The sequence below is a fragment of the Pinus tabuliformis genome, chromosome J (genome assembly GCF_031772625.1).
Source record: "Pinus tabuliformis cultivar Carrire ecotype Pingquan chromosome J, CPIR1, whole genome shotgun sequence".
NCBI classification, from domain to species: Eukaryota; Viridiplantae; Streptophyta; class Pinopsida; order Pinales; family Pinaceae; genus Pinus; species Pinus tabuliformis.
In genome coordinates, this window is record NC_142295.1 from 788,482,034 (window position 1) to 788,499,506 (window position 17,473).

Genomic DNA, 17,473 nt, shown 5'->3' on the forward strand with positions numbered 1-17,473 from the left:
CCAAATGAGGTGACCTTGTATGCATAGGAGACCTAATTTTGACTTTAGGCTGACGTGTACCTTTGTGTAGTTGTGGGTTTTCCATTAAAAAATATATCTTTCCTTGACCAAATTAAATTCTTCCAAGGGAAAAGAGGGGTCTTTCTTAACGAGGAAGGCTGTCCAAAGGAGGGAATTTGTCCCTAAGCTGCCAAATTAACATTGCCCTGAAGTATTTTCAAGCTACAACTTGAGGAAGACTTCACTCTCCTGGCTTGAACCACCCAACCACCCTTAAAAATAAAAATAGAGAAATAATTGTGGGCTGCCGTACCAAGGACTATGACCCACTTACAATGATATCCAATAAAACCCCTTAACTGTTGATGTATGCTTGATATGTATAATGATATGCCAAACTATGCCCATTTTCAACTACTAGACTACAAAGCTGCCCCTTTTGTACTGTCAACTCTAACATCGACAACAACTCAATTAGATGTGCTACTTGATTTGCTTCATATTTACCAAGTGTTCTGCTCTGAAGATTGCAATACTAATTTGCTTTTGGTTGCACTTTCCTTAATAAGATCCAAAACAAGCTTCAACAATATAACACATTTAAGATTTCTTAGTAGCAACTTCAAGACTTCTTAGCAACAACTGTTCACTTGTAGACTTCTGTAAGCTCTTTGACTAAACCCTTGAACAGACTTGATACAACCTTAGAAAGACCTAGACATACTTCATATTTCCTTCTCCATAAATCTTTGTTTAGGTCGGTAAATCCTTCAAGTTTTGGCACAAAAGATAAGCCCAAAGAAGTGCAGATGAAGCCACAGATGATGATCCTTAATCTTGTTGCAAATCTCTTGAAATAGTGCTACAAAATTAGGGCTTAGGCTGCCCTAACTTCATCCCATAAATTAATGCGACATTGCGAAGAGTATCACAGATAGGCCTCAGAGACACCAAGATTAGGGTTCTTGAACAGTGAAAGATAGTTTTGAGATTTTCTTCTAAGCGACCTTACTCCAAATTGGTCCAACAAAAGAATAACTCAATGAAACGCTTACCTTAGATTACAAAGATGAAGTCCACATCAGAAACAACCTCAAACTTGATGTGTAAATGACTTTTGTTCTGCTTTTGTCCACATAGTGAAGATCAACCTTCAATGCTTGGGATTGTGATACAGAGTCAAGAAAGACCCACAGATAGCCCTCTACTCTGTCACCAAAATGCCATAAAAGTGCGAATGAGCAGCCTCCAACAGGTTTAGACATATCCTCAGAAAATGCCGAGATCAGGCCTTAGATAAACCAATGAAAATTGCTTCAGGAGGGTCAGATCAACAACTGAAAATTTGTCCTAGAATTGTGTGAAAACTAGCCTTAAGAGGGCCAAGAATCAGACCTTGAAATTTCTGCATAAAATTAATAAAGGTTTCCTCAGATAGGCTTGAATTAGGGCTCAGATCACGACAATGAATAGCCTCAGAGCAATGCCAAAATATGCCTTAGTATAAGCTCTGTTGAGATCGACGAATAGATGCCACAACTAGCCACAAAAATCCTTGTCAAGAAAGCCAAAATTAGGCATCAGATTGTCTGCATTATGTTGATTTGGGGTAACATCAGATGTGCTCTAGCCATGAAAATTGGTGGAGAGGCTAAAGCACATGAGATCTCCAAGACCCATAAATGGTTTGGGAAAATTCTAACCGGTTTGGAGATATTAAAATAATTAATATTTTTAATGGAGTTCCTAAGTCTAAACTTAGGAAAAATAAAATATTAATGGGTATTAATATAAAACTGGGTTAGAAGGTTCCAAAAATCATGGATCAAGTCAAATCTAATCTTAGTCGTTGATTAGAGATGTAATCTCGGCCGTTGAAGGACCAACAGGAAAAGTATAAGAGGAGGCTTGAGGGTCAGTTGGAAGAAACACTGGAGTGATCAGTCATTCGATTTTCTAAAGCGGGGTTTGCTACGTGAAATCGAATCAGTGATCAGTTTGTAGTGAGGGGTAGTGAGTACAAGTCAAAGAGGCAGAGACAATGCCAAGAGACTAGCGCAGAGGCATAGAGGCAGATGTAGAGCCAGAGGGAGCCACGCAGAGGCAGTAGAGGTTGCGCGGAGGCCAGAAGGGCCTTCGTCATCCACGTAGAAGCTGCAAGAGTGACGTAGAGAGCCACAGAGGCTGCGCAGAGCCTCAGAGGGCTGACGCATAGGGTTTCAGGCTGACGCAAAGGCCAGGAGGGCTGATGCTGAGCTTCAGATTGTGTTGGAGAGGGATTTCGTGGAGCAGACTTTCCGAATATCTGCTTCTGAAGAGAGGTATTGCTGCCAGATTTTGTATCTCTGTCGGGTGAGCCAGTTTGGCACCCAATGTACTTAGAAAAGAGCTGCTTAATAATAAAACCCTCAGAACTACTGCACTGGTTTTCCCAAGTTGGGTTTTTCTAGGGATGTTTATCCAAAAACAACGGTGCCCCTTGTGTGTTTGTCTATTTCTTTCAGCTGTTGATCTGTAGATGGTTGAGACTATATTGTGTTTATTTTAGTGTTTATATGGTTAAATAACTTGTTAGTAATTAAACAAGTAGGCGAAATAAACTAGAGAATACAGATAAAATTTCTAACGGGTAATACTTAGAAATTTCAACATGGTATTAGAGCGTTGCAGATCACAGGAGAGATGAAGGCACCACTTGAATCAGAGAATTTGCAGCAGAAATAGTTGTCCCGAGTAACATAAGCTGTTCCCAGTAGGAAGCAACAGAGAAGGGTTGATGTAGAGAGGCTGCATCATCTGTTCGAGCCAAAGAGAGGAAAACGCAGAGGCCGAGGAAGGCGGAAGAGGCTCATGAAGAGCCATGCAGAGACCAGGAGGGTTGACGTAGTTGGCTTGAGGGGCAATTCAGCCAGTGCAGAGATTGCGTAGAGCCTAGAGGCTCAGTCCTTTAGTCGCTGGGGCATAGGAGGCTGTGGGCAGATCAAAGAGAGTGAAGTTGGTGGGGTGCTGTCGCTACCGAGACATAACAGTACCCAACGGGGCAAAACCAATGTAGAGGGAGTGGCTACCTAGGCGGATTTCTAGCCAAGAAATCCAGATCAGTGTTGTAGGTGCATAGGAGATCGAAGAGGTGCGATTCGATGGTTGGCAGGAGGATTTCCATGAGGGAAATCGAGACTCAGAGGGAGTCTAGCAGAGAACTTCCAAGTGAGAAGTAGAGACTTAGAGGGAGTCGAAGAGAGAGCTTCCAGAGGGAAATACACTCGGAGGAGTCGAAAAGAAGAGTAGAGAGATGGCCATGAACAAACTAAGGGATGAGGATAGGCTGGATGGGGCTTCCAACTTTGTGATCTGGAAGGCCAGGATCCTGCCCGTTCTGAATATACATCGCATCAAGGCTTTCGCCTTGAGAACTGTGGGTATCCCAGTCGACCCAGCTGACAGTGAAAGGTATGAGGATGCGATGGCTAAAGCGAAATGCATAATCCTTGATGGGGTTAAGGATCATGTGGTCCAACATATTGTTGAGAGGAAGATGATATAGGAAATGTGGGATACCTTGAAGACATTGTATCAAGGCACTTCCGTGCAAAGGAAGATGCTACTGGAGAATCAGCTGCTGTCGTACCAGATGCAGAAGGGGGAGCAGATAAATCACTTCCTTAGCAGGTTGCAGGAGATTCGGGACTAGCTGACTTCTATAGTGGCCACACCGGATCAAGAGTTGATGGTGAGGACTGCCCTAAACGCAGTCTCCGAGGAGTGGGAGACATTCGTCCAAAGTATTCTAGGTAGAGTGAATCTTCCAAGATGGGAAGAATTGTGGGCAACTCTTCGCCAAGAAAAGATCAGATGACAGACCAAGATGGGAAGCAGCAACAAAGGTGCGCGGGTCAAGAAAGAAGAGGAAGAGGATGTAGCTCTGACATCTGTGGGAGAGCATGGGAAGATTAAGAAAAAGGACTTCTCCAAGATAAAGTGCTTCAACTATGGGAACTGGGGCATTATGTGAACCAGTGTCCGAGGAAGAAGAATAAGAATAAGGGAGAGGCGTCTGACTCCAAGGCAGTGCCGCGAAGGCAGAAAAGGAGGTAGAGGAGGATGACGATTGTGCCATGAGTGCTCATGTACCTCTAAAGAAGAGGTGGGGAGATGTAGAGTTGTAGTCAGGAGGACTACAGGCGATGAGGGGCAGGATCCTTGAGGTACCCAACCTCTTGGATTATACCTTGCTACGGGAGCCTCGAAGAGAGAGTAGCAGGATTGTCGGATGTCGGTAGAGACGAATGCGGCTAAAGCGACAGAGAGTGCTACAGTGCAGGAGTCCTTGGGCAGCGCGAGGTTAGCAGGTTGCAACAGTACAAGAAGCACGGAGAGTGTTGCAATAGTGCAGGATGACACAGAGAGGTTTGTAGCGGTGCGAGATGTAGGGAGTTGTTGCAGCAGCGCAGAGGCAGTAGAGGGAGCACTTGTTAGCGACAGAGAGAGCTTCAACATCAGGAGTGTTTCTAGCTTGACAGGGATGTCAGTAGTTCGCTGGATCAATTACTTACTTCTCAGTGACTGAGTTTTAGTGCAGTAACAGTTAGCAGTAGCACGATGCAGCATGATGAGAGGGGGTTGCAGTGTTGGGAGAAAGTACCAGCAACAACATGGATGCAGAGGGAGTTGCTGTACGGATGCAACAGTGGCAGTGGCAGAGCCATGGGTAGCAGTATAGGATGCAACAATGCAGAGGGTTTTGGGCGGGGAGGCCTAGCATCAACACAGGTACTGGTCCGTATAATCAGAGTGATGCTTAGTGTGGAGTATTACTAGAGCACAATCCTTGCTAAGAGAGAGTGTTGATTTGGGGTAGCATTGAATGTGCTCTAGCCATGAAAATTGGTGGAGAGGCAAAAGCACATGAGATCTCCAAGACCCATAAATGGTTTGGGCAGATTCTAAATGGTTTGGGAGATATTAAAATAATTAATATTTTTAATGGAGTTCCTAAGTCTAAACTTAGGAAAAAGAAAATATTAATGGGTATTAATATAAAATTGGGTTAGAAGGTTCCAAAAGTCATGGATCAAGCCAAATCTAATCTTAGCCGTTGATTAGAGATGTAATCTTGGTCGTTGAAGGACCAACAGGAAAAGTATAAGAGGAGGCTTGAGGGTCAGTTGGAAGAAACACCAGAGTGATCAGTCATTCGATTTTCTAGAGCGGGGTTTGCTAAGTGAAATCGAATCAGTGATCAGTTTGCAGCGAGGGGCAGTGAGTACGAGGCAGAGAGGCAGAGACAGTGTTATAAGAGGAGGCTTGAGGGTCAGTTGGAAGAAACACCAGAGTGATCAGTCATTCGATTTTCTAGAGCAGGGCTTGCTAAGTGAAATCGAATCAGTGATCAGTTTGTAGCGAGGGGCAGTGAGTATGAAGCAGAGAGGCAGAGACAGTGTTGGGAGAGCAACGCAGAGGCAAAGAAGCAGACACAGAGCCACGCAGAGGCAACAGAGACTGCGCAGAGGCCAGAAGGGCCTGTGTCATCCACACAGAGGTTGCAGAAGTGACGCAGAGAGCCACAAAGGGGTGACAAAGAGGGTTTCAGGCTGACGCAGAGGCCAAGAGGGCTAACACTGAGCTTCAGATTGTGCTGGAGAGGGATTTCGTGGAGCAAAATTTCTGAATATTTGCTTCCGAAGAGAGGTATTGCTGCCGAATTTTGTATCTTTGTCAGGTGAGCCAGTTTGGCACCCAGTGTGCTCAAAAAAGAGCTGCTTGATAATAAAACCCTCACAATTGCTGCACTGGTTTTCACAAGTTGGGTTTTTTCTGGGACCGTTTGTCCAAAAGTAATGGCGTCCCTTGTGTGTTTGTCTATTTCTTTCAGCTGTTGATTTGTAGATGGTTGAGACTGTATTGTGTTTATTTTAGTGTTTATATGGTTAAATAACTTGTTAGTAATTAAACAAGTAGGTAAAATAAACCAGAGAATACAGATAAAATTTCTAATGGATAATACTTAGAAATTTCAACACGTTAGAGGGCGAAAACCTTGCCAGGAATAGGGTTGAAACATGCCTTACTAAACCAATGAAAATTTCCTTAGATAGGTTTAGATTTGGATTTAGAAAACCAATGAACAATTGCCTTAGACTTGTTCGAAGATACCTCAAAACTTCCTCTGTTTAGCGAAGATTAAACACCATAGAAATCAATCTTTCAAGGTTAGAAAATTCGGCCTAAACTCCAGATATGTGTGACTGTTCAAACCCTTCGGAATTGTAGATGACTGATTCAAATAATGTGCATCAAATTATGTCTTTGGAGGGCATACGAGCCTTATATTTATACTAGTTGAAGAGACTTCTAGAGGGGGAGGTCGACTTGTTCAAAAGGGGGGAGTAAACCTTACAAAATAAAAAATTAAATTTTCAAAATTTGAAATTTTGGAGCCAAAACCTAGGCCGACTTAACCTCTAAATTTTTAATGATTAACTAGCCTTCTATGCAAGCCAATTTGGGCTGGGATAGTCCACATTTGAAGGGTTAATAGTCCCATCATAATTTAATTGCATTTTCTTGAGAATAAATGCCATTATAAAACCAATCAATATACTACCTTTTGCATCTCTAATTGCGACACTTCAACCATGCAATGGTGTTCTAACTTTGACTAGACATATCTCCTCAATCGCAAGGAGTTATGTGGTGTGCCACCTACTGTTGTAATAATCCTGACAAGGAGAATCAAATGAATATGTTCTTGAACCCAAAAATGCTATTCTTCCCTATCATTTTATTCATCAAAGGCGGGTTTCTTTTGGTTGCTGCTTGGGTTGACATCAATGGCAACCAAATTCCAACACAACTAGCCATTGTGGGTAGGATTACATGAAATATATTTCAAAGAGTAGAGTGCTTCGTTAATACTGACAACCAATATTATGTTAGAGTGCTCTAAGTGTAAAAATTCTCCAAGTAATCTTGGGTTCTCTTCCATACGAGTTATGCCCCACCTTTAAAGAGAAATGCGATGAATATATCTCCATACAATTGTGTAGGGAATAATATGATGTTGCCAATATGCAAGCATATTCACCAATAAGTTGATCCATCGAGAAAAGGGCATGCAAATAGAAGGGCCATCAGTCATGACAATCTAAAAGAACCTCAAGTGTCATTGCCAAACAAAATTAGAAGTGCATACTCCTAGTGCATCCAAAACTGCACATATACCAATCCATTGTGATAAATATCAAAAATGGAATCTCATGCCCTATGAGATGCAACAAGTTGGACTCTTAGTGACTTGGCTTATGATTCATGGTTTATTTAACTCATCTTTCCTAGGATCTACCACCTTACATGTCTCCTCATACATTATTGGTGCACAACTGCCATCTAGGAGGATTCCTCTGCATAATGTTGAGGCATATTATTGGATTAAAGGGTGCCATCCCTTCTTTTCATGGAGATGGTTGAGTATTATTTGCATGCCACATGTTGAGTCCTTGTTCTATGAATCCACTTGCATGGTTTAAGGATCACGTCCACATTAGAAGCCTCTTCTATTGATTATGGATAGAATGTTTTCTTGGAGATCTCATTTGTACTATTATTGAGGGTTTGACTTGGTTCATAGTACATACCCTAATGTTGAGGATATCCATCTTGGAAGAGCCACATGCCTACTTAAGAGGTTATATTACAATTCTTCTCATGGTTATTGTTGGGATGTCTCACCTTGGGACGAGTTTTTATGGTCGAAAACCACTAGTTTAGAAGGATGACCATCGTTTTGTAGCCTTATTGCACACATGCTATAATTGAGGACATCCACCTTGGATGAGCTTTTACTCACTTTTGATGGAAGTTTCACTCTTACGAGCTACATGTGCCATTTATGAGGTCTTCTACTTGATCCTTGCATGCTTTGAGGAGGAATTTTCACCTTAAAGAGCTAAAAATCCTCCTTGGAGGAGATCTAGGAGGTTTCACACCTTAGATATAGGGTTTTCATTGCCTACTTTGAGGAGTTGGTTGTTGATCTATCCACTTGGAGGCCTTTGGATGCTAGACATGGCACCTTTGTCTAACCTTATAGCTTATGTGATGGCAATCTCCCACTCTTTTGGGCCTATCTTTGTTGGAGACTTGTACATGTGGCTTCACCTCAATATTTTATGTATTCTTGATTATTTAGCTAGAGGAGAATGTTTCCTTGCTCCTCCCTAGGCTCGATATAGGGTTTTTCACCCCTGATTTTATTATTTTATTGTAAAGGAAGTTGTGCTAGATTCCATAAGGGGTAGCTCTTCCTCATTTGCACTCATGATTAGATTTTTGGAGCTTCCCTCTTTGGAATTTAATGGATATATCTTTGTTGGAGCATATATTATGTATAAGAGTTTTCTCTTGGTTGAGTGCATAAATATTTTGGTGTTAAAGTTTGAAGTGGTGTAGTTTCTTCCACATAGATGTTGCTAGCGATTTGATCCATTAAAGGGTAGAATCTACTGCTTGGAAGGAGTTTAACATGTGTGGTAACACCTCTTCTCTCCTTTGTTATCTTAATTTTTGATAATTTATAGTTTGCTTTATATATCTTCTAAGCTAAGTTTCTTGACACCCCCCTCTCTCGTGTCAGGTATTTAACGTGTCATACACAACATGAGCCTGACACATATTAGGCACATGTCTTGTTCATAGGACACGTGCCAAACATGTGCCCTAATTATGTTCCAAAATTTGGACACATGTCCAGCGAAAAAGCGGCCCACAGCTCATTAAAACTGATTTTTTGCCTCATTCTAGCTCATTTCAGTCACAGGTTTTTATTCCAAGAGCTGGGAAGGTGATCGTCTTTAGGGGTCATCCTCCACACTAATAGATGCTGATTTTGATGACAACAACATGGAGGATTATAGATAGTCATGAGCTATCAGCTATGAGATTCTTCCATCTTGATCTACAGTTCTAGTATCTACTCTATTTTGTATTTGCCATCGGCATTCCCACTTATGTACTAGCTAGAAAGACTCCATACGGTTGTCTACATCCATATGGACTCAGCATCTTCCTTTCCGGCATCTACTACTTTGAATGAGGTTCCGGATAATAGTATAAGTGTTAGCCGAAGCCACCTCCTACAGGTGACTCATTGAGTCAGTATCTATGTAATACATTTTACTTTTTATGACTTAATGATAAAACTGCAATTTATGGTTTTAATTTCTTGTGTGTTTGCCAATTTATCGTCATTGATGTGCTACTAGTTGTATGGTTGAATGTGTTTCATCATGATGTAAATGTTTTAGTTTCTAAATTGAATCTGTCTATATTTCATTTTTTATGTCTAATTCACTAATTTGTTACATTCTTTATATATATATATATATATATATATATATAGTTTTTTACTTTTTAAAATATATAATATATAATGTATCCTCCGTGTCCTGTTTTTGGGGTCGCCGTGTCTCATGTCGGATACTTGCATTTCCCTATCCTCCATGTCCTGTGTCATTGTGTTAGGTGACTTAGCTTCTAAGACTTCTTGCAAGCTTTATGATTTCAATTTCTAGGATAAAGTTTAGTTGTCTAGTTGGAGGAGGATCCTTTTGGACCCCATCCTTGTAGAATTTCTACATTAAATTCCACCAAGCTTAGAGTAGAAATTATTGAATCTTCTAACCTTATGTCCATTGCTAACACATAAGAATATAAGCCCTCTTAGATAGCCCCTTGATTCCATTGTTGTTGTTGAATTCGCACTAATCTCTACTTTCTTCCTACACTCTTTTAACCCTTTGAGGAAACCTATAAAATATTGTTTTACTAAAGCTACTGTAATATCACCTTGTGTCTCATTCTTTAGCTTTAGTAATCCTACTAGGGATAATCCCCTTGAGCTAGAGGAGAGGTGGCCTAAAGTGAAGAGGACAGGTTAGTTGACAATGGTGACTATTTTAGTAGTTCCCTCTTGGGTTGTACCTTGTGGATTAGGGTTTTTATTATTAACTACAAGTTGGGAGGTAAGAGGTGCAAAACCTGTTCTTGAAGTCACCAAGGCATATATCTGTCTTCCATTTACAGGAAGTGTAGAAGGTGTCCTGGAGCTTTTTTATGTCAATTTCTAGGATAAAGTTGAGTTGCCTAGTTGAAGGAGGATCCTTTTGGACCCCTTCCTTGTAGATTTTCTACATTAAATTCCATCAAGCTTAGGGTAGAAATTATTGAATCTTCTAACCTTATGTCCATCGCTAACACAGAAGAAAATAAGCCCTCTTAGATATCCTACTAGGGATAATGGCCTAAAGTGAAGAGGACAAGTTACTTAGGTGACCATGGTGACTGTTCTAGTAGTTCCTCTTGGGTTCTACCTTGTGGATTAGGGTTTTTATCATTATGTACAGGTTGGGAGGTAAGAGGTGGAAAATCTGTTCTTGAAGTTGCCAAAGCATATATCTGTCTTCCATTTACAGGAAGTGTAGAAGGTGTCCTGCAGCTTTTTGATTTCAATTTCTAGGATATAGTTGAGTTCCCTAGTTGGAGGAGTTTCCTTTTTGACCCCTTCCTTGTAGAATTTTCATTTCAAATTCCAGCAAGCTTAGAGTAAAAATTATTGCATCTTCTAACCTTGTCCATTGCTAACACATAAGAAAATAAGCCCTCTTAGATGCCCTTTGACTCCATTGTTGTTTTTGGATTGGCACTAATCTCTACTTTCTTCCCTCACTCTTTTAACCTTTCAAGGAAACCTATAAAATATTGTTTTACTAAAGCTACTGTCATACCACCTTGTGTCTCATTCTTTAGCTTTAGTAATCCTACTAGGGATAATCCCCTTGAGCCAGAGGAGAGGTGGCCTAAAGTGAAGAGGACAGGTTACTTAGGCGACAATGGTGACCTGTTCTGGTAGTTCTCTCCTGGGTTGTACCTTTTGGATTAGGGTTTTTATCATTAAGTACAAGTTGGGAGATAAGAGGTGGAAAATTTGTTCTTGAAGTCGCCATGGCATATATCTGTCTTCCATTTACAGGAAGTGTAGAAGCTCTCCTGGAGCAAAAAAAATTGAAACAAGTTCCTCTAGAGCATTGAATTGAGTTAGGATAAACGACTGAACTCTGCCTTAATAAGGTCGTAACTTTCTGCTAGCTTTTGTTGGTGGGTCAGGTGTGATGACCATTCTTCTTATGGAGTTATATAAATCTATAATGTACGACATCATTTGCTATGTTTAAGTCATCCAATCCCAAGTGCTTATATAAGTGAAAAAGTCAAACCCAGTGGTGAAGATATTGGTTCATATTCCATGGAAACAGTTTGTTGTCCTATCTGTGATGTAAGTTGGGATATGCAGAAGCTTGGCTTGTGCAGTAGTGTGTTGGCCAGGCTGTTCTTAATGTGAAAAACATTCGAGTTTTTCTTTCATTGTCTATTCAAGATAAATCATTACTGGAGAGAATAAGCATTTGGGTGACAAAGGTTTCCTGCAGAAATTCTCAATTATAGAGATTTGCTTCATCATAGAAAACCAGCTCCATTTTCATATGTATGAAGCACCAGTAGTTTAGTCTCAGGGAAATATGTTTTCATTTATCATTGTCAGGTGCAGAATGATCAACATAGACATCAGATTACCTCAAATTTTTTATGATCCTAGCGTAATGGAAAAATAAAATTCTATGGAAACTGTTGTTGGCCTTCATAGAACTCATTAAATTTCAGGAGCACAATGCCTTTCAGAAGCAATATCACCTAAACTTCATCAATTGGTGTCCCACAAAGTTGTCCATTTGAATCATGGTCTTTAAGGAGGATTATCAATTTTATACCCGTTATTGTTTTGGTTCAATGCTTTATGTGTGGCTTAAAATTATGATTAATTGATTCAAGAACGTGGTCAAAGCCTGAAGGCAGAGCTTGGAGTGAGGAAGTATGGTTAACTTTCTTTCTGATGAATGATCTGTTGATTTCTCTGACATTTGAACAGAGTAAAAATACCTGAGATGACAACTTTGGAATTTGGAGTTTTTATTGGAGGCAAGATATTGTACACCCTGTACATGTTTGTACTTCCCTCCTTTTTCAGTCATCACAATGTGTCTCAACGTGTGATTCTCTACGTAGTTGCACAAGTGAGTATAATTGTTCTCATATACCAGTATGCTTAGTTTAGTTGTATTGCATTTCTAAATTGTAGCATCTTATAATATATTCCTAAATGACACTGCACTGAAAGAAGACCACCTGGAATTCTTTTGCAGCTTGTCTGTGGATGGACGTTAGCCTTCCTATTCCAGTTGGCCCATGTTGTTCCAGAAGCTGCTTTCCCAGTTGTCGATTCAAGTGACGGTCGACCTAAATTACACCAGGGCTGGGCTGCAATGCAGGTGAATTCATAATCTTGTTCTCAAATCCATCAAAGTAGTAAATGTTTACCAAGTGTTGTAGGCTGTAATGAAGGAAAATTAAAAAATGACTCACTTTCAAAACATCATTCATATTATCACTTGTTTTTTAGTTTTTTTACTGTGCTAATGTAGTTCATTGGTGAACAGTATGTTTTATACTAGTGTCTTTTCCAAGCATATTTTCTGGCATGGACTACTATTATAGTATTATGTAATAACTGAAAGTTAGATGCATCCTTAAATGTTTTGCACAAGTTAATCTACTTGACTTTTTGGAATTCACACCAAATTCTTTTGTTCACTTGTATCATTGCTCATTTTACGGATGTGATAGTGGCCTGATAAAATGTTTTTACATCTGCATTTGCACATTTGAGCCCTCTATAGCTACATGTTTTGTTGGTAAATCTTTTCACTCAGCTGCCTTGTCCATTAGGTGGCTACAATATTAGGCATTCTATTATTTGACTAAGGTTGACAATGAGAAGAAGCTGATTTTCCTGGGAGGCATTAAGATTCTTGATGGTTACTTTTAGCATCTCTATTCTCTAGCTTGCTTTTTGTGAATCACTATATCTGAGCTTTCTCTAATGAGCCCCATTTTATCCATGAACTTGTTGTAGGATACCTTCATTGAATTTGAGCTTTAATTGGATTCCCATTAAAATGCTTATGAGAATGAAATGATTTTTCCGAAATTTTCAGGTTGGACATGAAATTTGTTAGAACTGGCATTTGAGAAAGGTGATAAAAAAACACCTTATTCTGGATTGCATTTATTTTGGTTTCTGCCCTCAAAATGCTTGTATGCTGCAGACTGCAAAATCCTCCAGATAACCCAATATATCCTGGTTCACACACCCGTAAAAGCAAAGTTAGGCCAAAAAATTTATGAGCTACACTCGTGAAGAAGTATTACCTGTATGTCTATATAGATCCTTCAATGCCTTAGAGCCAACTCTATATCCTTAGGGAACATTCTTGTCGAAAAAACCCACCTTTATCATTATTGACCCTGGCACTTGGTTTAGTTATGCCATCTCATCGTATGATGTTCCCAACCACCCAACCATCACTATCAATCACGAGACTTTTACCTGTTGTTTCTTTACTGTTTGTATGATCATGTGAGCCATTGTGAAAATTCCTACACTCGAAGGAACCCCTACTGCAGCAAATTTGAATTTACTTCACCTACTTGATTTTTAAATTACATTCATCAAGTTATTCTTTTGAATACTGAAGAAAATTACTTTTGCAGCCTACACTAATTAAATATTTGATCTCATGAAACAAAAAACAGAGTAAAGAACAAGATACACAGGACACACTTATTTTTGGACACAATAGTCCCTCGAAAAACCCAATGTGGGAAAACCGGTGCAACATCTCTGAGGGTTTATTATTATGCAGGAGAAATATCTAAATACAAATCTAGGATGCTCATCTAGCAATCCTTTACAGAGAAAATACTGGCCGAAAATCTGAGTGAGTTTTACCTCACTTCACTCGGCAAAATTTCCACTGATCCGGCACAAGGCTGTCTAACCCTGGCCATTTCTGTGCTGGATCTGCGTCAGCCTTGCGTCATCTTCCCTACCCTCTGCGTCAGCTATCCCGGTTGTTCCGGCAATTCGCGACAGTGACGGCTGTTCCGACAGTTCTGGATACTGTGTGATAGACAACTTTCTGCATCAGCTCTCCCAACAATTCCTACAGTTCCCGATAGTTCCTGGCAGTCTCGGCTGTTCCGACAATTCTAGATTCTGCGTGACAGGCAGCTTTTCTGCGTCAACTCTCTCGGCTACTGCGCTGCCTCTTTGCAAGCTCTCTCTGCCTCTCTGTCAGTGTTTTCCGGAAAGTCCTTCTCCTGGATTCTCACTGCCCCTATGCTGCAAGATTTCCCCAATCGATTTTCCTCTTGAGAACTTCTCACCTCAGAAAATTGATTTCCTCAATCTTTGTGTGTGTGCTTCCAAATGAACCCCAACCCTCCATTTTATACTTTTCCTGTTGAGTTTTCAACGACCGAGATTAAGTCTCTAATCAATGGCTGAGATTAAAACATGACTTGATCTGCCTTCTAGATCATTCTCACCCATATTTTGATTAATACCCATTAATGTTTTAATTTTCCTAAGTTAGCCTTAGGAACCCCATTAAAAATATTAATTATTTTAATAAAATACAATCTGGGTGGAATTTCACCAAACGGTTTCTGGGTTCTTTAGAACTCACATGCCTTAGCCTCTCCACCAATTTTCAAGTCTAGAGCACTTCCAATGCTACCAAAAACTAACACTCCCTCTTAGAGAGGAAAGTGCTCTAGCAACAATGTCCACCTGCATGCTGCTTTGTTTCTGAAGCACCTCCTTTCTGTACTGTTGCTGTGACCAACATTGTGCTGCTGCTGCTACTGTATTGCTGCCCATGACACTGCCACTGCCACTGTTGCATCTGTACTACAACTCCCTCTCAAACGCTACATCTGCTATGCGGATAATGTTGCTAGTGCTGCTACTGTATTGCTGCCCATGACACTGCTACTGCTACCGTTGCATCTGTACTACAACTCCCTCTCAAAAATTGCATCTGCTATGTTGCGAGCATTGCCATTGCATTCGTACTGCAACTTAGTTGCTGAGAGATGCAACTGAAAAAAATCCAAAATTACCTAAACTTAACTGTGTTCAACATAATACAATGAATGTTAGAATCTGACTGTTGCTGACCCTCTGAATCTTTTGCACTGCTACTGACTCCTGCACTATGCCATCTGCACTGTTGCCAACCTTGCTCTGCGTTGATCAGTATCTGGTCTTCGGCTACTGCATCTGTCCTCCAAACAATCCACTACATCATCTGACACTAAGTCCATCTCGCTAGTGTTGAATCTTGGGCTCCTGTAGCAAGGAATTGATCCAAGAGGTGGACTCCTCAAGGATCCTGCCCATATGTAGCTCTTTCGGACTACAGCTCTAAATCTCCCCACCTCCCTCCTGGAGATGCGACTGCCATCTCTGCCAAATGTCGAATGACCTCCTCTCTCCTTTGCACAACACTAGACCGGCCTACGCACTCCCTGCTGGAGCTTGTAAATCTGCCCCTCACCGCTCCTGTTCAACAAGTCAAGATTCAAACTCCTTGGCTGGAAGTCCGGTGAGGAGAAAATCCCCCTTCTATGTGTCTTAGATCTTTTCTAGCAGATTTTTTGTCCCGGTAGAAACTGCGCCCTTCAAGCATTGCATGGAGGCTCTACGTAACTCCTTCTGCCTCTGCAAACTCATGAACGGGAAATCATACCTCTCTGTCGCAGTGTCGTCTCACTCAGAGAGAGATTTCCTCGGATCTACTTCCCGGCAAGGATTACACAATCCCTTCAAGGGGATTCAAATTGCTGTCAAGTGCAAATTTCGGCCTCACTGCTCAATACCGGATCTGTCTTTCTGTTTCAAAATCAATGCTCTGATACCATGTGAAAATTCCTACACTCAAAGTAATCCCTACTGTAGCAATTCTGAATCTACTTCACCTACTTGGTTTTTAAATTACATTCATCAAGTTGTTCTTTTGAATACTAAAGCAAATTACTTTTGCAGCCTACACTGATTAAATATTTGATCTCATGAAACAAAAAACAGAGCAAAGAACAAGATATATAGGACACACTTATTTTTGGACACAACAGCCCCCGGAAAAACCCAATGCGGGAAAACTGGTGCAACAACTCAGAGGGTTTATTATAATACAGGAGAAATATCTGAATGCAATCTAGGATGCTCATTTAGCAATCCTTTATAGAGATAATACTGGCGGAAATTTTGAGTGAGTTTTACCTCACTTCACTGAGCAGAATTCCGGCGGATCCGGCGCAACACTGGCTAACCCCGACTATTTCTGCGCTGGCTCTGCATCAGCGTTGTGTCACCTTCTCTGCCCTCTATGCCAACTCTCTTGGCTGTTCCGACAGTTCGTGGCAGTTCCCAACAGTTCCGGTTGTTCCGACAGTTCTAGATTCTGCGTGACAGGCAACTTTTCTGCGTCAGCTCTCTCGGCTACTGCGCTGCCTCTGCGTCAGCGCTCCCGGCTACTGCGCTGCCTCTGCGTCAGCTCTCCCGGCTACTGTGCTGCCTCTGCGTCAGCTCTCCTGGCTGTTTTGGCAGTTCCCGACAGTTTTGATAGTCCCCGATAGTCTCGGTTGTTCCGATAGTTCTGGATTCTGTGTGACATGCAGCTTTTCTGCGTCAGCTCTCCTGGCCACTGCGCTGCCTCTTTGCAAGCTCTCTTCGCCTCTCTGTTAGTATTCTCCGGAAAGTCCTTCTCCCAGATTCTCATGCCCCTCTGCTGCAATATCTCCCCAAAACAATTTTCCTCCTGAGAACTTCTCACCTCAGAAAGTCAATTTCCTTAATCTCTGTGTGTGTTTCCAAATGAATTCGAAACCTCCATTTTATATTTTTCCTGTTGAGTCATCAACGATCGAGATTAAGTCTCTAATCAACGGCTAAGATTAAAACATGACTTGATCTGCCTTTTAGATCATTCTCACCCATATTTTGATTAGTACTCATTAATATTTTAGTTTTCCTAATTTTAGACTTAGGAACCCCATTAAAAATATTAATTATTTTAATAAGATACAATCTGGGTGGAATTTTACCAAACGATTTTTGGGTTCTTTAGAACTCATGTGCCTTAGCCTCTCCACCAATTTTCAAGGGTAGAGCACTTCTGGTGCTACCAAAAACTAACACTTCAAACTCTAGTTTAAGAAGTCCTGGGATGGAGAATTGTTGAAGCATGAAAACCTTAAATACAATTCACTTGTTTTAGTTGTTCCTATTTCAAATCATTTTAATTGCATAATTTCCTCAATCTTCTTTGGCTTCCCTTCCTAGATCTCACAGACCATCCATACCGTTTATAAATTTGAAGATCAGGATGAGCAAGGTAATTATTATTGGGTTATTAGAATTGGGCACACTCTAGCTAAACTCTTTGTCAAAGCATTAGATGACTTCATATCCAAATGGGTAGAAAGAGAAATTGTGGGCTAAAGGTCATTGTTATGA

The 17,473-nt window shown here is 40.8% G+C and overlaps 1 protein-coding gene across 2 annotated transcripts in view; it reads left to right on the plus strand.

The window, feature by feature from the left end:
- The window catches only part of LOC149229083 (acyl-lipid (8-3)-desaturase-like), a 352,078-nt gene that overhangs the window by 186,757 nt on the left and 147,848 nt on the right, over positions 1 to 17,473 (plus strand). For both annotated transcript variants that reach the window (XM_089378453.1, XM_089378452.1), the window contains exons 10-11: positions 11,981 to 12,125; positions 12,255 to 12,380. In XM_089378453.1, the coding sequence (XP_089234579.1) occupies positions 11,981 to 12,125; positions 12,255 to 12,380 (271 nt within the window). The remainder of the gene's footprint in view (positions 1 to 11,980; positions 12,126 to 12,254; positions 12,381 to 17,473) is intronic.